The sequence below is a fragment of the Cherax quadricarinatus genome, chromosome 78 (genome assembly GCF_038502225.1).
Source record: "Cherax quadricarinatus isolate ZL_2023a chromosome 78, ASM3850222v1, whole genome shotgun sequence".
Taxonomy (NCBI): Eukaryota; Metazoa; Arthropoda; class Malacostraca; order Decapoda; family Parastacidae; genus Cherax; species Cherax quadricarinatus.
In genome coordinates this window covers 5,807,308-5,834,564 of record NC_091369.1, presented here as the reverse complement: position 1 = coordinate 5,834,564, position 27,257 = coordinate 5,807,308, and the positions used below count along the sequence as shown (strand labels likewise).

General features: G+C 39.2%; 2 protein-coding genes across 4 annotated transcripts in view; one reads left to right on the top strand and one right to left on the bottom strand.

The window, feature by feature from the left end:
• Positions 1–332: 332 nt before the first annotated feature.
• Nemp (Nuclear envelope integral membrane protein) overlaps positions 333–27,257 on the bottom strand; it is a 41,957-nt gene continuing 15,032 nt past the window's right edge. The window contains exons 5-10 of one of the 2 annotated variants that reach the window (XM_070101602.1): positions 10,522–10,688; positions 9,315–9,429; positions 8,053–8,278; positions 7,217–7,378; positions 3,924–3,983; positions 333–613 (exon numbers count right to left, since the gene is read on the bottom strand). In XM_070101602.1, the coding sequence (XP_069957703.1) occupies positions 481–613; positions 3,924–3,983; positions 7,217–7,378; positions 8,053–8,278; positions 9,315–9,429; positions 10,522–10,688 (863 nt within the window). In that variant the 3' untranslated portion in view covers positions 333–480. The remainder of the gene's footprint in view (positions 614–3,923; positions 3,984–7,216; positions 7,379–8,052; positions 8,279–9,314; positions 9,430–10,521; positions 10,689–27,257) is intronic. The other variant, XM_070101603.1, reaches the window with a different exon arrangement.
• LOC128701574 (COMM domain-containing protein 2) lies at positions 17,053–23,186 on the top strand. 2 transcript variants are annotated; one of them, XM_053795344.2, is made up of 4 exons: positions 17,053–17,332; positions 20,137–20,325; positions 20,924–21,044; positions 22,864–23,186. In XM_053795344.2, the coding sequence occupies exons 1-4, from the start codon at positions 17,162–17,164 to the stop codon at positions 23,034–23,036; spliced, it is 654 nt and encodes a 217-aa protein (XP_053651319.1). In that variant the 5' UTR covers positions 17,053–17,161; the 3' UTR covers positions 23,037–23,186. The 2 variants fall into 2 exon arrangements, with proteins under 2 accessions (XP_053651319.1, XP_053651321.1); XM_053795346.2 differs by having other exon boundaries at positions 17,192–17,332; positions 20,181–20,325.

The following is a 27,257-nucleotide window of genomic DNA, read 5'->3' as shown; positions in this document are numbered from 1 at the left end:
AAACTCTAGTAAACCCTCGATTTATGGTACTTTGCAAATAATGGACAAATCCACTAGGGAAATTGTACTTTTAACTTTATTTTCACTATGTATGTGTAAACTGTACAATACCACTGTATATATACAATGAATGCTGTACTGCTTGTTTGCTATTTTTTTTAAACATTATTCAGAATTAATGGAAACTTGACGATCACCCTATTAGTCCATTAAATTGAGTTTTTTTTTTTTTTTTTAACATAACAGAGTTAGTTTATCCGAGGTAGAAAGTCTCGAGTTTTTTCTTTATCTTAATCACTGATATTAAAGCAAAGCTGATATTAAGAAAATGCTTAACTCTGAATCCCTTTTCAGAACAATAAAAACTATCCACAAATTTTATCACTTTTTCAGCTACAAGTTATCCTAAATTTGCATACAGTACATGTACTGTAGTTTTTTACAAAATTAAATATAAATGGCATTAGCTACAAGAGGTTCTTAGGATTCATCATCATCTGTGGTAAGATATGGGTCAGCATCTTCATCACGGTTGGGTGTCAGGTGATTACTTTCATATGCCAGGATTGCCTCATCATCCAGGTGAGAACCTCCCTCGACAAATTCAGCAAACCTATGTGAAGAGAATGTAATTAGCATGACATAACCTGAAAATCTTAAAATTCCATTTTTTTTTTTTCACAGAAAAAGCTAGTGAGAAAATAGTAAATAATATTGGATATTGTCCAGAAGGTAACTCTATAGATATTAAATCCATATTATTATTATAATCAAATTGAGTGCAAAATCTGTAAGGGTCACAAAGCACTGCAAAATCCATAGATTCCTTTTGAAAGACTACAAATAAAAAAAAAATGAGGAAAGACAGGTTGATATGGTAGTTTATTCCACAGTATGGGTGTAGAATGGAAAAATGAGACATCTTGGCAGTCTATTCTAACATTAATAAGACACAACATTAGTGAGAAAAAACTACTGCAGTGGAAGTATTATGTAGCCATATATGTATGTACAGAGAGAATACAACTCTCAAAATTGTGAGATCAAAAGCAATGAAAGTACAATAAAAGAGAGAAACAAATGTAATTTTGCTGAGGAAAGATAATGATATGAAGATTATATGAAAGATCAGGTGCACTGAAGGGATGAATAAGTTTCCATTAGACTGTATCAAGAATTCTGATAATGTGGGAGACATTGCCAAATGTGAATAAGATTTGTAATGAAAAATCAATATATATAAAAGGTATCAACATAAAGATTAAAGCTTGATTTAGGAGTTTTTAAATTCGGCCTGAATTTAATGTAGTATGATGCAAAAAACTGCTTTATTCAAACAGAAATTAAACTACTGTTAGTACTCTACACAGAGATGGAATTGGGATTAGAGTAAGAGAACTATACTGCAAATGTGAGATTTAGGAAGCTCTATGAGTGATGTATCACAAAGAGTGCAATGTGCAGCCATTTGCATGTAAATATCATTTGATGTACTGTGCAGACTATAAATATAAAAAGAATTAATAAAAAAATCTTCTATCCAATACTTTTGATACAGCATACTGTACATGAATGCAGTAATCCCCCCACAGGACCAAAACGAATTTCAAAGAAATTGTTCTTCAACGCAATTTTACATGAAGTAAACTATTTTCCCAAACATTCATGTGATAACCAGAGAATAAATCACTACTAATTAACACTTAACTCTCCTCTTTCCCAAAACCTCTTTACATCTTTAACCCCCATTACATTCCACATCCTCCAGAACCACCACATCCCTAAGTTCTACTAAATCCACAAGTCCCACAAATTTTCCCTAGGTTCCATCATATCTAATAGTTGCACATCTCCAAATCCCATCACATCCTCAAGTTCCACCATACCCCTAGGCCCCATCACCAACATCAAGTCTCCACCCTCTTTCCCTCACAAAATAAGACATAAGTTGGCCAGGCAGGAATCTATTTAGAAACAAATGGGATCATAAACAAAACCCAGGAGTCACATGAAAAATAAAGGAAAAATCCCAGCTGCCGTCTCAATTACGAATAATACACTGTACCTGCACTAAGTTAACATGATTACCCACACAATTTTCTCAAGAGGAGACTGAATAAAGAGAAAGGAGAGAAAACTGTGGGAAGGAGTGGTAGTACTTGTGCTCAAAAATATATCTCAAGATTCAAAGAAATGTAAATTCCAAACTATTACAAAGATGGATGATGCTGGTGAAGGTTTCTTGATATATGGAAATGAAACCATCATTTCCTTCTGCAAGTGCTGTATACATGACTCCTATGGTTTAGTGCTTTCCAATGACTATAATATATATGGAATCAGGAAAAATAGAAAAGGTACATACAAAAAAGGTATATACACCATGCCTCGGTTGGAGAAGGCCGACTTGTTGAAAAAAAAATAAATAAAAATAAAAATATATAACAGGGAGTGATAGTATCTGCAAAACCACAAAATAAGTATAGGAACTGTAGATCAAGTGGTGCTTCTAAATTTTAAAGAGTGACTGATATCAGTAATTTTTGTAATGCATTGACCATTTCCTACCAAGGCATGGTGACCTAAGAAAATACGTACATTCACCATCACTCGCCAGAGTTGACAGATTCCATGATCCACTGTACCACATTATCAAAAACCAAAACTCAAGTTTGGATAACCAGTTTCCCTGAATCCTTCAGATATTATTGTGCTCACATTCCAAAAATCATGTTATATCCCAGAAATTAGTCTGTTTTCATTTATTCTGTTATGGCCCCTACCTCTTAAAATCTTCACACCATCCTTACCACCTTTCCTGGGATGTCCACTGTACTCTACCTTTCATCCACTACAGACTTCTACACATTAATTTTTTTTACTCAACTTTCCACATGACTAAACACATCAATTCTTACCCTGCAGCACTGTATGACCCTGGTAGGTTTAGCACTTCCTTTAGATCATAATATTAATAAACAATTCCAACAACCCCCCTTCCACTGCTTAAATTATACCTTTTGTGCTCTCACACCCTCTTCTAATTTCTTTCCTTCATATTACTTGCACAATACTCACACCATTAATACATTTCATTGCTTGCCATTTCCATTTCCTCCAGCCTCCTCCTCCTCATTGCAACATTCAAAGACTATGCCTTACAAAAGTGTTGGCATCACTATTCTCTGGTACATTGCCACTTTTTATATCCACTGACAAGCTTTCCTTTCTTTCTACAAATGCCTCAACATTTCTGCAACTTTCTTTCACCTAATCTATGATTCACCTTATCTTTCAGACCCATTTGCTGACAAATATTTGTTTCCAAGCATCTCAATACATTCACTTCCTTCATACTCCTTCCAATCTGATCCTTAATCTTCACTCAATGACTTTGCTATCATTACATTACTTATCTCTGTGTTTGCTTCCAACTTCCTTCTTTTACATATGCTTCTAAACTCCTTCCCCAAATTCTGAAATGTTACTTCTGAATCTACCCAAAAGACTGTCTTCTGCAAACAGTAACTGATAATTTTCACTTTACATCAGATTCATTTATCTTTGAAGACCACATCTCCTGATACTTGCATTCACTTCCTTTACAACCCCAGCTACAAAGACTTTAGTGACATCACACATCCCTGTCTAAGGCCTACTTTTACTGAAAAATGTTCCCATTCTCTTCTACATACCGTAACCTGAGCCTCACTCTTCTTATATACAGTTTTTAGCAACTTGCCACCTATTCCATACATTTGAAGCATCAGTCATATCACACTACAATCTACTTTGTCATATGATTTTCCAAATCCAAAAATGCAATAAACAATTCTTCTTCCTTTAAATGTTTGTTACAAAACTGCAGTATATAATTAAAAGTCAGCCCAGCAGCAGAGAAAGGAAAACCATACATGGCTTACCTCTCCCTGTTCGGAGTGTTACTCTGCCTCTTTTGAGGACTCCCAACAAACTCCACAAATCTGTGGATATAAACTACTATTACCACTTGTATATAAAGTACTTTGTGCATTTTGTTTAACATGTTTTATTCAATTAGATATCCCCTCAAACTCAGTGTAAAGCTGTAAATTAAATACTAGTCTGACACACACACACACACACACACACACATGATCAGGATTCACTATGACACACTCAACATAATCAAATGACAAACTTAAATAGTAAACTTGTATATTTTATGCTTTGGTGGAAACTGTGAACATGATCCTTAAACAACCCTATATTTAGACTGTTGTTTGCCTGTTCTCTCTCAATGTAGATGTACAATGAGTTTATGACAACAATCAGCTACCCAATCATGGCTGAATTAAATCAGATTCAAGGCCATAAAACTGTTGTGATTCATAGAAAGTCAAGTGTTGTAAAACATTGCAACAACTAGGTACAACCAGACACTACATCTGTCTCATGCTAAAGAGGACAATGAAGTCCCCATCATTCCAAGATTTGGATGTTTCATAATAATTTAATGCTTCACTATCGTTTTGTATCACATTGGCCAATTTAACACAAAGGCAGGGTTGTCGCTTTCCATAAACATTATGCAAATTAATAGAACCATCCATGCCGAACTACGGTAGATGATCACAAGCTAGGATCTCGTATCACTGTCAATGAACAGAGATAACATTGGATTGTGAGCTCTATAACACATTCTAAGTTCAATTGTGCTCTTTCATTAGTGTTACAGCATATACTGTCTAGTCCTCATACTGTATTACATTCTTTGTAATTTAATTTCTCTTAATTTTTTTTAACAAATACCATCTCCCATCAAGGTAGGGTGACCTAAAAAACTCATTCACTATCATTCATTCAGTAACTGTCTTGCCAAAAGTGTTCAGACATCATAATGCAAATGATGTACAGGCACTGTACATAACAATCATGTGGTTATAAGTTGGGCTGGCTTTATATTCGTTCACTACTGGTATATTCAGTGCAAAATCTAAGAAATAACTAATAAAATTTATGTTTCCTAATTGTACACAATAAAAGTGAGAGAGGTACTGTATAAGCAACATCTATAATATTTATTTCAAATATATAATGGATGATTATAACAAAGTGCTTGAATAATTATTGGTGTTGGTCTACCCTCAACAATTATCAAGTGGGTTATTTGTGAATCAAATAATTATTGAAACTGCCATCCAACATTTTTAGAGGTTTTATACACAATGTTTATCCAGTAAAATATAAATGATTTGAGTTTTTCTCCATGGGGATGTGGAACAGAATTCCTCCTCCCTAAGCCATGCGTGTCGTTAGGTGGCGACTAAAATGCTGGGAGGAAGGGGCTAGTAACCCCTTCTCCTGTATAAATTACTAAATTTAAAAAGAGAAACTTTCATTTTTCTTTTTGGGCCACCCTGTCTGGATGGAATACGGCCGGTTTGTTGAAAGAAAGAACATAAATTATTTGAGTTTTGACTTTAATGTTCTAGGATGTTTTAATTTATTATGGTACAATTGATGCAGCAAGTTGTCATGTTGGAGCAAGGATAATACGTACTTAATCCCTCAAGAGATACACTATACTTCACAACTTTTAAGCCTACACTAATGTGCACTTGAACATGAAACTGTAAGAATAACCTTACTGAGATAAAAACCATACACAATATCACAGACTAATCAGTCGTCATTTATTTTTTATTTTTTATAATTTTATCACATGATCTTTCCCAAGATACATAGTACTTAGCCTTTATGGAGGTTCTGGTAGATTTTTTCTGTAGTGTTTTCTAAAATGATTAGGTCAAGTGTTCTTTCCAAGAAGGCCTATTACACAAATAACCTGCACCTAGAAGAGAGGAGCTTATGACGACGTTTTGGTCCGACTTGGACCATTTACAAAGTCACAGTGTGACTGACCGTGGGTTCAATCCCGGCCGGGGTATGGTTTTTTTCACAGTGTGACTTTGTGTATTGTTCCAATCATTGTATTGTGCCTTTTTTTGTTATTTAAGGCCTATTACATTTTCAGAGGGAGGGTTGTTGAGGGTCTGCAGTTCCCACTCGCAAAATTCCTCCCTTGTTACATTCACAATATGAGTGAATGGAATGTAAGGACATAATAAATGTTATCCTACACCCAAGGTGTCACTGCAAGTTGTGTTACAGTGGGGCCTCTCACAATTTGATAGATTTTGTATAAGCTTTCAGTTGCAATTCCTATTATGTCCAAGGTACAAGAGTAGTGTCCAGTAGTGATGGGGTGGCGTGTGTACCACATATCCAGTTATGCAGGAGGGACATGCACAATTTACTTCCATGGCTCAGCAGTTTGTACCAGCAAAATTCTTCATTCTTCATATAGTTACATTTATGTCAGAGTGAAATTTCATTTTAAATGAAGTTGCTGTGGTATGGATAATGTTACCTTGTAATGTGGTATTATTAGCTTTTAGGCAAATACTAAATTGTGAAGCTACAGATATACAATATATAAAAACATGGCAAAATGTTAGGATGAAAATATATTTTATGGATGACTGAGATAGAATATCACATTAAGCAAGAATAGTAGTGATGGGATTATACCAAAATTTTTGCCTGTACTGATACCAATACTAAATTTTAGGCCAATGCCAATACATCAAAACTGGGTGATGCCCACCAATACCAATAAAAGAGGGCACTGCTTATATGACAGGTTAGGTTCCAGGCTAGCACTGCAAAATGGAAATCGACGTAAAGTGAATCACCTTTTTTTTTATTTTCAAATGCATATCAATGCCTCGTAACATGTTTACACTATCATATATTAGGTTAGCATTAGAACTTAGCATAAAAAAGTAAAATGCACATACAGTACACTCATTACTTACCTTAAAATATTTGTAGTCTTAATGTAGGAAAGAGGTTAGTAGTATTTATTGTAGGAAGTCAGGTGTGGTAACTCGCCCAGCTACCACACCTCGCAATTACATGTATTAATTGAGCAGTTGAGAGGATGCAATTATACTCATGTGAGATGTGACAGATATAGAGATTTAAGACAATTCTATCCTTTAGGAGTCTTTAATAAAAAGATCTGATACAATAATTATAATGGATACATAGTATTTACTGTATGTTGCATTCTCATGTTCTAGTACTGTGAGTTACAATACTAAAAAATATACAGAATAAATGAAACCCTTCCTCCCCAAAAAATCTAGCATTTTTAATTCTATATTCTCACCTTTGTGGTGTTCTTAATCTTGAAACTGTTTTCCAAGCATCACAGTTTGGTGATCGGCAGAAAGATCTTAAATCGTCTAAAGCTTTTCGAGTTTCTATGGTGCCTTGCTGGATATATTCTTCTTCTGTTAACCTTGTCACTTTTGGAGGAAACCGTCGACGCCTAAAATTAAATTTCCCACAAAAAAATAATTACTTCCAGCACAGTTAAACAGAAAGCTGATAAGCCAACAAATATCATTATTAATTATATAATGTACACTGAAATACATTAATATCATACCACATATATGTATAATGATTGCCTTGCTTAGATTTTGTCTTTAATAAGAAATAGTTCACTTCAATTCTCAAAAATTATACTACATGCCCATTATTAATTAATCCCCTTAGAATTCTATGTTGACTTTCAGAAGATATTTTACAGTAGACAAAAAAAGGAAATTGTAAACAATATTCTGTACACTAGACTACAAAAAGAAATTTTGCTGATCTAAAACAGCATTTCTACAAAGAATCTAAAACTAATACATCTTGGAGAATGGGTGTTGGGATTTTTTTTAACACTGGCCATCTCCCACCAAGGTAGGGTGACTGAACAAAGAAAGCACTTACTCTCACTCATTCAATCACTATTGCCAGTAGGACATTGACATCACAGATAAGATGACCTCTGAACTACAACATCCTGACCCCTCCAGAGTGCAGGCTTTAAAATTATGACAGCAAGTACAATATTACTTTTGTTTTGACTACAGTATTTGAAGTTATCATGTTAATCATTACTGTACTAAAGATGAAAAAAACAGAAATTATGCAGGTGAATTTCATACTCACCAATATGTATGGAACTTGGATTTCCACTTATCAGGAATATTGTAATAAGATACCATTACAATGATGAGTCCCAGAGTAGCTTCGCGATACTGACTACTTAGAAATATTGCTAGTACGGCCATCAGTTGCATAGCCCACTGAACTAAGTTGATTGAGCGCTTGTCTGTTAGTGGTCCATACCGATAAACCATAGCAAAACTGAGGAGTCCTGCGACTACTACATAACCTGAATTAAAAGTTCATATTAAATATGTATAAATAATATGAAATACACCTACCATCCGACTTACGACCTGCTCGACTTACGACCACTCGGCTTACGACCGTGTTTTTTTTGCCAAATTTCTGGGAAATAAACAACTATTTGTGTTGTACACAGTGTTCATCCTAAACCTTACAGTATAAAATACAGTACTAACAGCATAAAAAGTAAAGTAAAACATGAAATACCAAAATAAAACAATAAAATAAAGTCATTACAAAAATGTGATGTTGATATTCAGTAGTAAAGTTCGACTTACGTCCATTTCGACTTACAAGTTTCTCGGAACCGAACTCGGTCGTAAGTCGGATGGTAGGTGTATTGTAGAGTAAGTTTAGTTATACAGAATGTTCATGATTCTCTCACTTAAGTTACAGTTTGTCCTGTGATCTGTTCATTACTGTATTGAAGAAGAAAAGCGTGAAATTCTCTCCAAATTGTGAACTGTTCCTTATTCCCATATCTTTGTTCTTACAATTACAGCATTACAAGGTTTTAAATACTCCTCGTTTGTAATATCTGGCAAGTGTGAAATGTCAGCTACACAGAGATGCAAAGGGAAATGTGAACTAACATTACACTGGTCATAAATATACTAGTAAAAAAGGTGATTTAGATGTGTCAATTCATTTTTTTTTTTTCAACAAGTCGGCCGTCTCCCACCGAGGCAGGGTGACCCAAAAAAGAAAGAAAATCCCCAAAAAGAAAATACTTTCATCATCATTCAACACTTTCATCACACTCGCACATTATCACTGTTTTTGCAGAGGTGCTCAGAATACACAGTTTAGAAGCATACACATATAAAGATACATAACATATCCCTCCAAACTGCCAATATCCCAAACCCCTCCTTTAAAGTGCAGGCATTGTACTTCCCATTTCCAGGACTCAAGTCCGACTATATACATATATTAATTGATAGATTATAATACCAAATCTATGTATACAATGTATGAAGATATAAGGCCAGAAAACCACTTAAATGCATTATACTTACCAACAGCAACAGCATGATTTTCCTTCACAATTGACACAAAATTTTGCCACAGGTACTGGATGAGGTAGACAGTCAAGCCCCAGCCACCAATCATCAATGTTAATGCACCAGATTTCTGTAATTGCAATAAATGTATTAATATTTTCATGGAAATGTATTCCAGCTACTAAAAGCCCATCTAATAATACAATATAGAGTACTTTTCTGATACCAATGTACAGTATTATATACTAATTAAAAATACAAACTTCATTAGTTCCTCATTCACAATAACATTAAAAAAATTATTATATTTTTAACACACTGGCCGTCACCTACCGAGGCAGGGGGACCCAAAACAGAAGAAACACTTTCACCATCACTGTCTTGCAAGAGGTGTGCTGATACAACAGTTAACATGCCCCTCTGAACTGCAAATATTCCCACCCCTTCTTCAGTATGCACTGTATTTTCCACCTCCATGACTCGGTCAGGCTAACTGGTTTCCCTGAATCCCTTCATAATTGTTACTTTCCTCACTCCAACAGCAGGTAGTCATAAAAACCACTTGCTTCCACTCCTATCTAACATGCTCCACACACCTGCCAGATGTTCAAAAGTCCATCACATACAAAACTTCCTTGACCCCCTCCCTCCAACCTTTCCTTGGGTGACCCCTACCCTGCCTTCTGTCCATTACAGATTTATATACCCTCCAAGCCATCCTATTTTGCTCCATCCTCTCTATATGTCCAAACCATCTCAGCAACCCCCCCTCAGCTCTCTGAATAATACTTTTAGTTACCCCACACCTACTATTAATCTCTAAACTATGAATTCTCTGCATAATATTTGTTAGACACAACATCACTGCATCCAGCCTCCTCACTGCAACAGTCACAACTCACACTTCACACCCTTATTATTATTATTATATTAAAAGTGCTAAATACATATGGGTCATAAATCAAAATGACTTGTATAACTTAAATTACATAAACAGTAGTGAGCAGGTGTCTCTTACCTCAACAATATTTTAATATTAAGATATAAATAATAGTAGTGGTTTTAAATACACAGGACTTTTTTTTTCACCTTACAAAGGAATATGGCAATTATATTTCATTATCATTTATGGGGAAGAACTAAAACCACATGGGTGATACAGTGTCTGGAAAATGGGAGGTAATCAATTTCAATCTAAGGCCATTAACAGAAGCCTACCAACCTTCGGAACAAGTCTTGCAACAATATATACAATAATCAGAAGAGATCCCAAAACTCCTATAGTAATTCCTGTAGTGTAGTGGAAGAAGACATTTTTTGCAAGATGCCGAGCAGTGAAGAAAAGTACAACAGCAGTGATGAGTGTCACCACACGCCAGAAGTCAACCCCTGTAAGCAAATAGTTCTATAAACAAGCTAAAATACTCAAATTCAGCCACATTTTAATAATAATACAATTCTGCTCCTTCATTATAGGAAGGCAGATTACTTTCACCTGCTAGTGATCACAAACACACTTTTCCACTTACCACATACCAGTACTAATACATTTTTAAACCAAAGATGGAATTACCCATTGTTACTTCATTATTTCACTCACTCTGTCTCTACTACTCCTGTTGTCACTCTTCTAGACACAAACATCTCTATGACATTCCCCGTGTCCGACTAAACCTTTACAAAAATTCAATGTATGTCAAAGGCCCTAAAATCTGGAACACTCTACCTGAAAACTCTAGAACTGCAGACACATTCATCATCTTCAAAACTACCATTAGAAAACATCTTATCTCCCTGATACACCCTGTCAACTAATTACACAAATACCACCTGGTGGTTCACACTTACACTCACTCACCCATTTGACCATAAACAGAAATATCAATCTTAATCTTAAAATAATGCTTAATTAGTCATAAGTTGGCCTGTGATACTCCAATACTGAAACTATGTACTGTGCCAAAACAAATGCATTCACATTGCTAAACTCACAAACTAGTATTTAGTCACTTAGCCATAATATCAACTTGCCTCATAATTTGTAATATTTTAAACTTAAGATTTAAACTAAGTCTGCCCGAAATGCCTAGCCATGCTAGGTGTTCTAGTGGTACACTCTGTAATTATTATTTTACCACATGTAAATCACACAATAACCAAATTCTGTAAACTCAGCATTGTAATCCTTATAGAGAATAAACTTTTGAATTTGAATCATTATATTATGGTGTAGCACTAAACCCAGATTATTATTATTATAATCAAGGGGGAAGCGCTAAACCCGGAGGATTATACAGCGCCTGGGGGGGGGATGTGGAAGGCATTCAGGCTTAATTTGGGGAACTGGAGCACAGATCCAATTCCCTAAATCAAGAGCCCCTCACCAACATACTAAACCCAGAGGACTCTTGATTCAATTCTTGAATTAGGAACCCATTACAAGAATCATAGGAAGAAGACTAGAGGATGCTTCAAGACTGACACTGTATTTTACATTTCTCAATAACAGAATTCATATGCATGTATATATGTATGCTGAATATACCCTGTACACAGCTGTAGATAACTTTGCATAGGTTGAGCTGCAGCTCCGAGACTTGCCTCAAACTATTTTTTTTTCCCACGTTATGCTCTTCAGTGTGCTACTCTCAGGGAGGGAGGAATTAGGAACGATGGGGAAGGGGGGATGAAGGAAGTGAAAGGGAAGGGGAGGGAGGTTGAAGACGGGGAAGATGAGAGGGGAATGAGGGTAGGTTAGATAAGGTTCATTCAGGAAACAGAACAAGTGTTTCCTTCTCAGTAGTAGTACTAGTACCAGTTCCTAGTAACCAGTGTACCAGTAGATGGCTCGCTACCAACCGTCTCTGCGTGAATCACTGTCTGTATTCATATTGCTGACCACAGCAGTATTTCAAACACCCCCCTCACATATGGGTACTGGGGTTAGTCAGTCTTACGAGTGAGAGCAAGGAGGCAGGTCACGGCTGTTTGGCGCTTCCCACACTATCCATAATTATACGTACTACCAGCCTACGTGAGTATTTCTTTACCCTATCCATGTGTTCGAACCCCACATGATAAATGGTGGCAACGGTGTGGGAGTGTGGATTTAAGCTTTTTTAAGGGTATTTCAAGACGTTAGAAGACTGTTTGTGAGTAGCCGGCGGGTCAAAAGGTGAGCCGTCTCACCCATCTCCAGCTACTCGCTCCCCTCACAACCTCCACCCTGTAGCCCGCAAGCCTGTTGCAGCCGTTTCAAGCTTCCTGGTTTAGTTCGTGTGCTAATTGCTTCAATCTCCGAGGGGTTGACCCGGATTTTGCAATTAAGCCAGTCAGTAAGCCAGACTGTGGAAGTGAACGCTAGTCAGCCTGCCTCAGCCTACCATCCAGCCTGTCTCCTGTCATCCACCTGCTCCTTCATGCTGTGTGCATCATTACCCGTCTTCCAGTCGGCCATTCTCGTGGGTTAAGCCAGTCAGCCAACCCAGCTTCTAACCCAGCTGAGAGAGAGAAGTAAGCCACGCAAGTTCCTCTGAAGTATTGTCTCATATCGCTTTGTGCGCCCTGTTGGATGCTAAGAGTGAATTTCACCATTCCTGTGGCATAGAGCAGCTTATCAAGCCACCTTCGTGGGTAGTGAGTGGAGTGCGCGCCAGTGAGCGCCAGCGAGTCACTCCCACCACCCCCCATCCACTCTACTCACACCACCACCGCCACCCACCTCATCTACCTGTGGTTGTTTGCACCCTTGTACCGGGTCCTAATACTGTTTTGGCTCACATAATTGGTCAAGAGATTGTAGCTGAGCGCCAACGATGAAGCCAGTTATGTGAGTTCACCGAGAAAGCGCATTTCTTCCGACAACAGTGAGTGTAGGAGGCGTCAGTCATCACCGCGCAGGACAACCTTCGACAACCTACCCTCGTCACCATCACCATCGACTACTTCAGACTCCAGCGATAATTTTCTGTTTAGAGACATTTTTCTTGCATTTAAAGACATTTGCGTGTGTGAGACATTTACAGTGAATTTCTGTTCACTTAGTGTATCATGCCAGTCAAAGTCAATATGAATCAGTCCACAGTACCAACATTCCCTTACTGACTGAAAGACAATACCTAGCCCTTGAGCAATGTGTTTGTTCTCACAGCTTGTATCTGAGATTTGTTAAAGTGCTGTGAAATGTGAAGTTCAGATTAAGTTCCTATAGATCCGTGAATTACTTATTAACGTAGCCGAGTGGTCAGGCACTAGTAATACTGTCACTCCTGTCTGGACTCCAGCCACAATATATGCACGCAGGATAGTGCGATTACTATCCTTGCAATGGCGACTTGTTCAAGTATTCGTTCCTTCCCAGGGGACGCTTTGAGAAGAACTTTACTTGCAACGAGTTATGCCATCTCTTGCTGATGCCACAAGCCGTTGCAGAAAGACGTTTCTGTGGCTAGTGTGCTCACTTGAGTGTTTTGTTGTCCTTGTGTTTCAGATTGTGATCCCATCCTAGTTGACAGTAATCAGTGCATTGTAAGAAGTTATTTCTCGAGTAACTTCCGTGTTGTTAACGTTTGTAAGTGAAGTTTATAGCTGATACCTCGTGTCACTGTGTGCGACTCAGATTGAATATCAGCATTGTTCTCCGTGTTCATTTCTTTTCTCCTGTGCTTGCAGTTTGAGATAGTAGATTCGTTCTCCCTTGCTCATATTGCGTGTTATAGCATTAATTTTTTTCAACCGGGGGGAGTCATCCACTCCACCGAGTTTGTTCATTCCTCCAGTAAGAAAGAACCGATCCCTTGTGTTCTGGTGATTCGATTCCTGTTCCAGGAAGATCTTATTCTTACTGTGAAGCCACCAGCACCCATCAGTGACTTTGTCATGAACCAAGAATTACTGTATCGAACAGCCGAGTTGGGTACTCCTAGCAAAAGAGTATACCAGTTAGTAATTCCACAGTCACTAGTGAATGTAGCCTTACAGGTAGTTCACAATGTACCAGGTGTTGCACACCCTGGTATGGATCGTTCAGTAAAACAAGCCAGATTGAAATACTTTTGGCCTCGTATGGCAACTGATATATCTGAGTATGTTAAGAAATGTAGTGTCTGCATGCAACATAAAGGTAATGCTAATGGCCCTAATCCAATCCAAGTGTATCCAACTACTGGCGAACCGTGGGAAAGAGTTGCGCTAGATTTGTTAACTAATTTCCAATGTTGCCTCCAAGGCAACAAACATCTGTGTGTTATGGTAGACCATTTCACCAGATATTGTGAGTTAGTTCCTATTGCAGATAAGACTGCCGAGACAGAAGCTAAAGCGTTCAAAGAACGCATTATCTGCAGGCATACCACCCCTAAGTCCCTAGTAACAGATAATGGAGGTGAATTCTGTAATGAGATTCTTGAAAATTTGTGTACCTTGTACAAGATCTCTAAATCCACCATTGTTCCTCATCATCCTGCCAGCAATGGGTTAGCGGAAAGAACCAATAAAAAAGTACTTGATGTCTTGAGAGCCACTATCAATCCCAACAGTGAAACTTGGGATGAAGTTATACCTGATGTGCAGTGTGCTATAAATTCTGCTTACAATGTTTCTATAGGTGACACTCCACATTATGCATTGTACGGTGTAGATAAACGTTTGCCTTATGAGTTGTTATATTCTAATCCGAAACCAAATTACAACCCTGATGATTTCATAGCAACTCGTACCAGCTTAGCTCAAAGTGTTTTTAGAAGAATCCGTGAAACACTTCATAAATCAACAGCAGAATTTACAAGAGTCGCAAACACTCGAGCAAAGCCATCCAAAATCAAAGTAGGTTCGAGAGTTATGCTGACTAACTTTAACAAAACATCTGCAATGCCAAAGCTTGATCAAAAGTTTGTTGGTCCTTATCGAGTAGTTGAACATATCACTGGTAATAAGTATAAGGTTAGAGAAATTAGTACTGGTCAGTATAAAGAATCGCATTTAGATCATATGAAGTTAGTATGTGATGATAATGATGTTCCAACCCAGTCTAATGTGACAGACTCTGACAATCCTCCTGATCCTGTACTCTCTTCCTCTGATACTCAGTCAGATGATCAACCTGAATGTCGTTATTCCTTACGTACACGACAGGTATTGAGAAATCCTCAAGTATCATTTGTAACTTCCAATTCAGATTTGCCTCAAATACAGCATGAGTTAGCCAATGCAGCAGAGTTTGATCCTCCCAGAGATGACACCCATTCTGCATATGTCAATCTTACCCTAGCAGAGTTGGGGTTAAATGTAAATAACCTGTATAGATGAATAATTACAGTATCAACTTATCAGTATTCAAGAATTTTTTTTGTGTGTTCACGTTCTCTCCGAATTCTGAGAGTTAACAGTCTAGATTTGAGTGCACCGAATCTGCCTTTCTGTTAAACACTCTTTCTTTGTATATATTCCTTCCTCAGAATCCGTAGATCACATGAATACAGATCGATCGATCAAAATTTTTTTTTATCACTTCTATTGTGTAATCTCAATGTTGAGTTTCATTCGTTGAGTTTCATTCGTTGAGTTTCATTCGATGAGTTTCATTTGATGAGTTTCATTCGATGAGTTGTGTTATATTATACCTTGTATTCATTCAGGAAACAGAACAAGTGTTTCCTGACGTGGGTCTTAGATGACCTGCCGTTGGAGCTTCTGGTCACCTGACCGAGGCCTTCCACTGGCTCACCCCTCCACCCCTTTAAAAATTATGGTCATATATATAACCATTCAATGTTCGGAGAACGAGGTCACGGGGAAGGTGAAGGTCATGGGGAGGGGTAGGAAGGTAGGCCATGGGGATGGAGGGATGTGGAGTACGTATTGGGGAGGGAAAGGAAGGGTCATGTAGGGAGAGATAGGGAGGGAAAATAAAATACTACTACATCTTACAAGTAATGGAATAATACTGGTTTTGTTACACACGAAAAAATCACTGTTATGCAATATACTACGGGCAGACAAGACTCCATAAAATAATTTATGAAATTATTAAGATTACAGAAATACTGATGATAAATTACATTGTAATAAGAAACAATAATTATATGTTAATTCTAATTATTAAAAGTGATTGTCATAATACAGCAAAGTCAAAATGAAGGAACGGTAATATAAAATAATTATTTTTCAGTGTAAAAGGGAAAAGAGGGAGAATGAGAGGGGAGGGGAGGGGAGAAAGACAGGGATAGGAGATTGAGAGGGATTGTTAGGTAAGACACATATGCAACAGTTAGGTATCTTTATTTCGAAACGTTTCGCCTACACAGTAGGCTTCTTCAGTCGAGTACAGAAAAGTTGATAGAAGCAGAAGATACTTGAAGACGATGTAATCAGTCCATCACCCTTAAGTTTTGAGGTGGTCAGTCCCTCAGTCTGGAGAAGAGCTTTGTTCCATAGTATGAAACATACTATGGAACAAAGCTCTTCTCCAGACTGAGGGACTGACCACCTCAAAACTTTAAGGGTGATGGACTGATTACATCGTCTTCAAGTATCTTCTGCTTCTATCAATTTTTCTGTACTCGACTGAAGAAGCCTACTGTGTAGGCGAAACGTTTCGAAATAAAGATACCTAACTGTTGCATATGTGTCTTACCTAACAACCTGTCGGTATTTTATACCATTTTAATGCTCATTGAGAGGGATCTTGATGGGAGGGAGGGAAGTGCATAAGGCTGGGAGGGAAAAGAGGGGTGGAAGGCAGGGGTGAGGGGCGGTGGCGGAGGTAAACACAATCAGCTGAGTGAGGGGGAGGACGCCACCATCATCAGGTGCAACAGTAACAGTAACGGCAGTAGTAACAGTAACGGCAGCAGCAACACACAATGGTGCCACCATTATCTCAGGAGCACAAGAGTCAACTGTCCTTGTTGGTGAAGCAGGACGCAGCCGTCCTCAATGACTTCTGTGGCCTGGCCGCCCAATTTGTTAAACATGGCGTCCACCCCAAAGTGTTTGCCTCGGCGGCACACAAACTGGGTGTCCTGCCATCACAGGTAAACACTGGGGTGTCCTGCCATCACAGGTAAACACTGAGGTGTCCTGCCATCACAGGTAAACACTGGGGTGTCCTGCCATCACAGGTAAACACTGGGGTGTCCTGCCATCACAGGTAAACACGGGTGTCCTGCCATCACAGGTAAACACGGGTGTCCTGCCATCACAGGTAAACACTGGGGTGTCCTGCCATCACAGGTAAACACTGAGGTGTCCTGCCATCACAGGTAAACACTGGGGTGTCCTGCCATCACAGGTAAACACTGGGGTGTCCTGCCATCACAGGTAAACACTGGGGTGTCCTGCCATCACAGGTAAACACTGGGGTGTCCTGCCATCACAGGTAAACACTGGGGTGTCCTGCCATCACAGGTAAACACTGGGGTGTCCTGCCATCACAGGTAAACACTGGGGTGTCCTGCCATCACGTAAACACTGGGGTGTCCTGCCATCACAGGTAAACACTGGGGTGTCCTGCCATCACAGGTAAACACTGGGGTGTCCTGCCATCACAGGTAAACACTGGGGTGTCCTGCCATCACAGGTAAACACTGGGGTGTCCTGCCATCACAGGTAAACACTGGGGTGTCCTGCCATCACAGGTCACAGGTAAACACTGGGGTGTCCTGCCATCACAGGTAAACACTGGGGTGTCCTGCCATCACAGGTAAACACTGGGGTGTCCTGCCATCACAGGTAAACACTGGGGTGTCCTGCCATCACAGGTAAACACTGGGGTGTCCTGCAATCACAGGTAAACACGGGTGTCCTGCCATCACAGGTAAACACTGGGGTGTCCTGCCATCACAGGTAAACACTGGGGTGTCCTGCCATCACAGGTAAACACTGGGGTGTCCTGCCATCACAGGTAAACACTGGGGTGTCCTGCCATCACAGGTAAACACTGGGGTGTCCTGCCATCACAGGTAAACACTGGGGTGTCCTGCCAACACAGGTGAACACTGGGGTGTCCTACCATCACAGGTAAAAACGAGTGTCCTGCCATCACAGGTAAACAGTGGGTGCCCTGCCATCACAGGTAAACAGTGGGTGTCCTGCCATTACAGGTAAACAGTGGGTGTCTTGCCATTACAGGTAAACAGTGGGTGTCCTGCCATTACAGGTAAACACTGGGGTGTCCTGCCATCACAGGTAAACACGGGTGTCCTGCAATCACAGGTAAACACTGGGGTGTCCTGCCGTCACAGGTAAACACTGGCGTGTCCTGCCATCACAAGTAAACACTGGGGTGTCCTGCCATTACAGGTAAACACTGGGGTGTCCTGCCATCACAGGTAAACACTGGGGTGTCCTGCCATCACAGGTAAGCACTGGGGTGTCCTGGAAACACAGGTAAACACTGGGGCGTCCTGCCATCACAGGTAAACACTGGGGTGTCCTGCAATCACAGGTAAACACTGAGGTGTCCTGCCATCACAGGTAAACACTGGGATGTCCTGCCATCACAGGTAAACACTGGGGTGTCCTGCCATTACAGGTAAACACTGGGGTGTCCTGCCATTACAGGTAAACACTGGGGTGTCCTGCCATCACAGGTAAACACTGGGGTGTCCTGCCATCACAGGTAAACACTGGGGTGTCCTGCCATCACAGGTAAACACTGGGGTGTCCTGCCATCACAGGTAAACACTGAGGTGTCCTGCCATCACGGGTAAACACTGGGGTGTCCTGCCATCACAGGTAAACACTGGCGTGTCCTGCCATCACAAGTAAACACTGGGGTGTCCTGCCATTACAGGTAAACACTGGGGTGTCCTGCCATCACAGGTAAGCACTGGGGTGTCCTGGAATCACAGGTAAGCACTGGGGTGTCCTGGAATCACAGGTAAACACTGGGGCATCCTGCCATCACAGGTAAACACTGGGGTGTCCTGCAATCACAGGTAAACACTGAGGTGTCCTGCCATCACGGGTAAACACTGGGGTGTCCTGCCATCACAGGTAAACACTGGCGTGTCCTGCCATCACAAGTAAACACTGGGGTGTCCTGCCATTACAGGTAAACACGGGTGTCCTGCCATCACAGGTGTCCTGGCATCACAGGTAAACACTGGGGTGTCCTGCAATCACAGGTAAACACTGGGGTGTCCTGCAATCACAGGTAAACACTGGGGTTTCCTACCATCGCAGGTAAGGACTGGTGTGTCCTGCCATCACAGGTAAACGCTGAGGTGTCCTGCCATCACGGGTAAACACTGGGGTGTCCTGCAATCACAGGTAAACACTGGGGTGTCCTGCAATCACAGGTAAACACTGGGGTGTCCTGCCATCACAGGTAAACACTGGGGTGTCCTGCCATCACAGGTAAACACTGGGGTGTCCTGCAATCACAGGTAAACACTGGGGTGTCCTGCCATCACAGGTAAAGAGAGGTGTCCTGCAATCACAGGTAAACATTGGGGTGTCCTGCCATCACACGTAAACACTGGGGTGTCCTGCCATCACAAGTAAACACTGGGGTGTCCTGCCATCACGGGTAAACACTGGGGTGTCCTGCAATCACAGGTAAACACTGGGTTTCCTGCCATCAGAGGTCAGCATTGGACAAAAGCATCATCCTGTTTTCATATGTAATTTGTAGATTTTTGTGTTAGTCCCTGCTATGGAATACTGATTTTTATTGTAAAAGGCTAAAAGGATATACAGCATATATTCTCTCTCTATCTCTTTGTAAAAAAAATTGTATCACTTAAATCATTTTAAATACTCTTAAAAGTATTCCACCATTTATACATCTTGTACTCAGAAGGTGCATACTGACTATATATTTTGTAATTTACAGGTGGAAGATGCCATCCGAGCACTTGTTTTTCTCCTCTCACACAGTACGCAAGCAACTGCTACCAAGATGGAGTTCCAAGACCTCATTACCACACTGGGCTTCACTGAAGCTGCAGTGAATGTACTCACTGATGCTTATACTGATAATGAAGGGGAATTGAAGGAGTATTTAAAAAAAATGGGTGTTCAGGTAAGTAACAAAATGATGTATTGTAATGTTCGCTGAAACCTACTGTTCAGATGTCTGATTTTATGTGGTTAATACACTACAGGCTCACAGCAGCTGTACGAAGCTCAATCATACCATCAACAAAGTTGCTCACAGAATTTTAATACTATTGAAACTGCACATCTCGAAGAGCAAATGTACAAGACACATACGGAATTACTGATAGAAATAGGATGGCACAGTGGTGAATTCACGTAAGTTGAGTCCACATATAAAAAGGGATTTTTTTTTATCTTGTACCTTTACTTAACCAAAGATATACAAACATTTAGGTAGATGATCTTGTTTGCCTGTAATTATCTATAATAATAATTTGTAAATTTCTAGAGATCGTAGTGCGCACACACACACACACACACACTTATGCTTTGGAGTTTGTGTTGATTGAGCTGTAGCTCCTAGACCCATCTCTTGATTCCAATTGACTGATTAATATAGCTTTGTGAAAGAGGTGGGGAGGTAGCAGAGGCACATGCATACCAACAGCTTCTATATTAAATTTTGCATGCATGTAAGTACAGTACATAATTTTTTCTAATAGTACTATTTTCATTTTCAGATACCACATTACCACAATTTGGAATGGAGGTTCGACATCCTGGTTGGCTCACGAGCACTTAGTCACATAGCGGAACCTCTCATTACACTGCAGCTGTCCTTAGATACACATACTTGTCCAGGCAAGTAAATAACTTTGTAGAAATTGTCATCAACCACAGTAAATTCAAGAAATATTTTCAAATAAACTTGTAAGTGTGTAAATTATATGAAAATTATTTTCTATATTTTGTGCATGACATCATCATTTATTTTGAGATGTGCATTTTTTTTTTTTTCAACAAGTCGGCCGTCTCCCACCGAGGCAGGGTGACCCAAAAAAGAAAGAAAATCCCCAAAAAGAAAATACTTTCATCATCATTCAACACTTTCACCGTACTCACACATTATCACTTTTTGCAGAGGTGCTCAGAATACAACAGTTTAGAAGCATACACATATAAAGATACACAACATATCCCTCCAAACTGCCAATATCCCAAACCCCTCCTTTAAAGTGCAGGCATTGTACTTCCCATTTCCAGGACTCAAGTCCGACTATATGAAAATAACCGGTTTCCCTGAATCCCTTCACTAAATATTACCCTGCTCACACTCCAACAGATTGTCAGGTCCCAAGTACCATTTGTCTCCATTCACTCCTATCTAACACGCTCATGCACGCTTGCTGGAAGTCCAAGCCCCTTGCCCACAAAACATCCTTTACCCCCTCTCTCCAACCCTTTCGAGGACGACCCCTACCCCAAACAGCACCTTTATAACTGTCATTTTTTCCTGGAGCTCCTTACCCACCTGTCATTCCTCCTTCTTCAGTATCATCACTTAAGTTGGTGCCCTAATTTACAGAACTTTGCATCTGCTTCACAATTAACTTTTCAGCCACACAAAGACGTGCTTCCTATTTTATATTTTAACACATCAGCTGTCTCCCACCGAGGCAGGGTAACCAGAGAGAGAAAAAAAAACACCATCATTCACGCATAATCATCGTCTTTGCAGAGGCGTGCAGATATGACAGTTCAGACGTCACTCAAAAACAGCAAATATCCTAAACCCCTCCTTGAAAGTGCAGGCATTGTACTTCCCACCTCCAGGACTCAAATCCAGCTAACCAGTTTCCCTGAATTCCTTCAAAGAATATTACCCTGCTCACTGCCAAGTCCCAAAAGTCATTTATCTCCACCTACTCCTAACACACACACACATGCCTGCTGTATGCCCAAGTCCCTTTCACACAAAACCTCTTTTACCCCTTTCCTACTAATCTCCACCTGAAATTTAGTAACCAGGCAGTTCTACATTAACAGCCTATTACAGTTTTCATGGGGATAAATTTAATAATAATACAGTAATTTCATTTATTATAATTCTCAAGTACCTTTTCTTAGGAAAAAATCCTTTCCAGCAAAACCTTTTTCGTTTGTTAATTTTCTTATTCATTACATCTTGGTTATACGTGCAAATACAATACAGCCTCTCCTCACTTAGCAACATACTCGTTTACCGACGACTCGGACTTGCAATGGGCTCTTTGACCAGTATGCATACCTAAATAATGTATATTAGAGCTGATTTCCTCTATTCTTTTTATTAAAATATACAGTACACTACTGTATAAACATCTAAAAATATACAAAAGTATTATAAGTGGTGCAAAGGTGACATTAAAACAATATCAAAGATGGCTGACACAAACCCACTACCATTATAGTATGCTCCTTGCTTAGTGACGTATTTATTTACCTATGTGGTCTTAGGAACGGAACTCCATCGTTAAGTGAGGAGAGGCTATATTCTAAATTCTACTTACCACTACATACACACAGCCTTATATGACAACCCTAATTTTGATTTAATATATTAACACTAATTTTCTTTTCAGTTATCCATTCATTCAGTGTTTTGGAAAATTAAGTACTACTGTATTTTTTTTTTCCTTAGGCTCTCAGACTAACGAAGATGATGGTGGAGGAAAGCAGTCAGAGCCAGTGTATGATAAGTTACTACTTCAGACAGATCCTAACAACTTAGTACATATGACAAGTGTGCTAGAAGAGGCACTTCATGAAGCGCGTACACACCACTCTCGTCGTATTCACAGATATATAAAATAACCTTGATTGATTTATATTACTAAGACAGCACCTTACCTGTGTAACATAGTCTGGAAGTTCCTATGTGTACTAAGACAGCACCTTTCTATTACAGCAAAGTTCCTAAGAGTTTTCTATATAACAAAATTAATAAATACTTATCAAAAATTATTTGCATTTACTCTATTTAATGCTCAGACACTGGACATATTTGCTCTTGTTTTACTCGGAATTTTGCATGAACATTCCAAAAACAAATATTTAATATACATATGATACTATTTTTGTTCAAAAATATGAAATGAAGTTTGATTTCAAACAGTATAAATAATTACTTTTTGTAATGTAACTGTTATATTTTAAAATGATTTGTTGGAACAAGCACACTAAATTATTATAATAAAAAACACAAGGTTTATTTCCTGTTAATGCAATTATCAATAAATATTGATGTTGTGCAGATGATAAGAAAGAGATGATTGTGGATGTTATGAATGAGAAGAAGCTGGATGTCCTGGCTTTAAGTGAAACAAAGCTGAAGGGGGTGGGAGAGTTTCAATGGAGAGGAATAAATGGGATTAGGTCAGGGGTTTCAAATAGAGTTAGAGCTAAAGAAGGAGTAGCAATAATGTTGAAGGATAAGCTATGGCAGGAAAAGAGGGACTATAAATGTATTAATTCAAGGATTATGTGGAGTAAAATAAAGATTGGATGTGAAAAGTGGGTTATAATAAGCGTGTATGCACCTGGAGAAGAGAGAAGTGTAGAGGAGAGAGAGAGATTTTGGGAAATGTTGAGTGAATGCATGGGGAGTTTTGAATCAAGTGTGAGAGTAATGGTGGTTGGGGATTTCAATGCTAAAGTGGGTAAAAATGTTATGGAGGGAGTAGTAGGTAAATTTGGGGTGCCAGGGGTAAATGTAAATGGGGAGCCTTTAATTGAGCTATGTGTAGAAAGAAATTTGGTAATAAGTAATACATATTTTATGAAAAAGAGGATAAATAAATATACAAGGTATGATGTAGCACGTAATGAAAGTAGTTTATTAGATTATGTATTGGTGGATAAAAGGTTGATGGGTAGGCTCCAGGATGTACATGTTTATAGAGGGGCAACTGATATATCGGATCATTATTTAGTTGTAGCTACAGTTAGAGTAAGAGGTAGATGGGAAAAGAGGAAGGTGGCAACAACAAGTAAGAGGGAGGTGAAAGTGTATAAACTAAGGGAGGAGGAAGTTCGGGCGAGATATAAGCGACTATTGGCAGAAAGGTGGGATAGTGCAAAGATGAGTAATGGGGGGGTTGAAGAGGGTTGGAATAGTTTTAAAAATGCAGTATTAGAATGTGGGGCAGAAGTTTGTGGTTATAGGAGGGTGGGTGCAGGAGGAAAGAGGAGTGATTGGTGGAATGATGAAGTAAAGGGTGTGATAAAAGAGAAAAAGGTAGCTTATGAGAGGTTTTTACAAAGCAGAAGTGTTATAAGAAGAGCAGAATATATGGAGAGTAAAAGAAAGGTAAAGAGAGTGGTGAGAGAGTGCAAAAGGAGAGCAGATGATAGAGTGGGAGAGGCACTGTCAAGAAATTTTAATGAAAATAAGAAAAAATTTTGGAGTGAGTTAAACAAGTTAAGAAAGCCAAGGGAAAATATGGATTTGTCAGTTAAAAACAGAGTAGGGAAGTTAGTAGATGGGGAGATGGAGGTATTAGGTAGATGGCGAGAATATTTTGAGGAACTTTTAAATGTTAAGGAAGAAACAGAGGCAGTAATTTCATGCACTGGTCAGGGAGGTATACCATCTTTTAGGAGTGAAGAAGAGCAGAATGTAAGTGTGGGGGAGGTACGTGAGGCATTACGTAAAATGAAAGGGGGTAAAGCAGCTGGTACTGATGGGATCATGACAGAAATGTTAAAAGCAGGGGGGGATATAGTGTTGGAGTGGTTGGTACTTTTGTTCAATAAATGTATGAAAGAGGGGAAGGTACCTAGGGATTGGCGGAGAGCATGTATAGTCCCTTTATATAAAGGGAAAGGGGACAAAAGAGACTGTAAAAATTATAGAGGAATAAGCTTACTGAGTATACCAGGAAAAGTGTACGGTAGGGTTATAATTGAAAGAATTAGAGGTAAGACAGAATGTAGGATTGCGGATGAGCAAGGAGGTTTCAGAGTGGGTAGGGGATGTGTAGATCAAGTGTTTACATTGAAGCATATATGTGAACAGTATTTAGATAAAGGTAGGGAAGTTTTTATTGCATTTAGGGATTTAGAAAAGGCATATGATAGAGTGGATAGAGGAGCAATGTGGCAGATGTTGCAAGTATATGGAATAGGTGGTAAGTTATTAAATGCTGTAAAGAGTTTTTATGAAGATAGTGAGGCTCAGGTTAGGGTGTGTAGAAAAGAGGGAGACTATTTCCCGGTAAAAGTAGGTCTTAGACAGGGATGTGTAATGTCACCATGGTTGTTTAATATATTTATAGATGGGGTTGTTAAGGAAGTAAATGCTAGGGTGTTTGGGAGAGGGGTGGGATTAAATTATGGGGAATCAAATTCAAAATGGGAATTGACACAGTTACTTTTTGCTGATGATACTGTGCTTATGGGAGATTCTAAAGAAAAATTGCAAAGGTTAGTGGATGAGTTTGGGAATGTGTGTAAAGGTAGAAAGTTGAAAGTGAACATAGAAAAGAGTAAGGTGATGAGGGTGTCAAATGATTTAGATAAAGAAAAATTGGATATCAAATTGGGGAGGAGGAGTATGGAAGAAGTGAATGTTTTCAGATACTTGGGAGTTGACGTGTCGGCGGATGGATTTATGAAGGATGAGGTTAATCATAGAATTGATGAGGGAAAAAAGGTGAGTGGTGCGTTGAGGTATATGTGGAGTCAAAAAACGTTATCTATGGAGGCAAAGAAGGGAATGTATGAAAGTATAGTAGTACCAACACTCTTATATGGGTGTGAAGCTTGGGTGGTAAATGCAGCAGCGAGGAGACGGTTGGAGGCAGTGGAGATGTCCTGTTTAAGGGCAATGTGTGGTGTAAATATTATGCAGAAAATTCGGAGTGTGGAAATTAGGAGAAGGTGTGGAGTTAATAAAAGTATTAGTCAGAGGGCAGAAGAGGGGTTGTTGAGGTGGTTTGGTCATTTAGAGAGAATGGATCAAAGTAGAATGACATGGAAAGCATATAAATCTATAGGGGAAGGAAGGCGGGGTAGGGGTCGTCCTCGAAAGGGTTGGAGAGAGGGGGTAAAGGAGGTTTTGTGGGTAAGGGGCTTGGACTTCCAGCAAGCGTGCGTGAGCGTGTTAGATAGGAGTGAATGGAGACGAATGGTACTTGGGACCTGACGATCTGTTGGAGTGTGAGCAGGGTAATATTTAGTGAAGGGATTCAGGGAAACCGGTTATTTTCATATAGTCGGACTTGAGTCCTGGAAATGGGAAGTACAATGCCTGCACTTTAAAGGAGGGGTTTGGGATATTGGCAGTTTGGAGGGATATGTTGTGTATCTTTATATGTGTATGCTTCTAGACTGTTGTATTCTGAGCACCTCTGCAAAAACAGTGATAATGTGCGAGTGTGGTGAAAGTGTTGAATGATGATGAAAGTATTTTCTTTTTGGGGATTTTCTTTCTTTTTTGGGTCACCCTGCCTCGGTGGGAGACGGCCGACTTGTTGAAAAAAAAAAAAAAATTACTAAAAGTTAAGTCTTTTTATAAATCTTAATTTCACGATTATTCCAGTGAAAAACTCGCATTGAATGTCAAATGTTAAGGCTAGTAAATAAATCTGGTTGAACTTACTGGGGAAAGCAGACAAGAATTTAAATATCTTCAGGACCCAAGTGTAATGTTTCATGAAAGAGGAATGTTTTATCAATAGAGGATGAGAGTAAAACATTCCAGGTAGTATTTCATAATTTTTTTTTTAACACGGCTGTGTCCCACCGAGGCAGGGTGACCCAAAAAGAAAGAAAAACCCAAAATAAAGAAAAAACTTTCACCATCATTCATACATAATAATATTTATGGATCATTATCTCTTAACAAGGTGCTTCCAATTTAGTCCTACTTGAAACCTGAATATCTTATAAACAAAAGTTACATATCATCTCTCCAACTTGGAAATCATTCGTTTCATTTGGGTCATTAGTACTCAAAATTTATTATTATTAACCATCATGGGGAAGCTCTAAACCATAGGGGTCATACAGCACTTGGGAGAATGGGAAACAATC

Excerpts from the sequence above, each read along its gene's own strand:
- LOC128701574 (XM_053795344.2), top strand. The coding sequence starts at position 17,162 with ATGGTGCCACCATTATCTCAGGAGCACAAGAGTCAACTGTCCTTGTTG. Across the intron at positions 17,333-20,136 it reads TGGGTGTCCTGCCATCACAG|GTGGAAGATGCCATCCGAGC; the intron begins GTAAACACTGGG and ends TGTAATTTACAG. Across the intron at positions 21,045-22,863 it reads AGATACACATACTTGTCCAG|GCTCTCAGACTAACGAAGAT; the intron begins GCAAGTAAATAA and ends TTTTTTCCTTAG.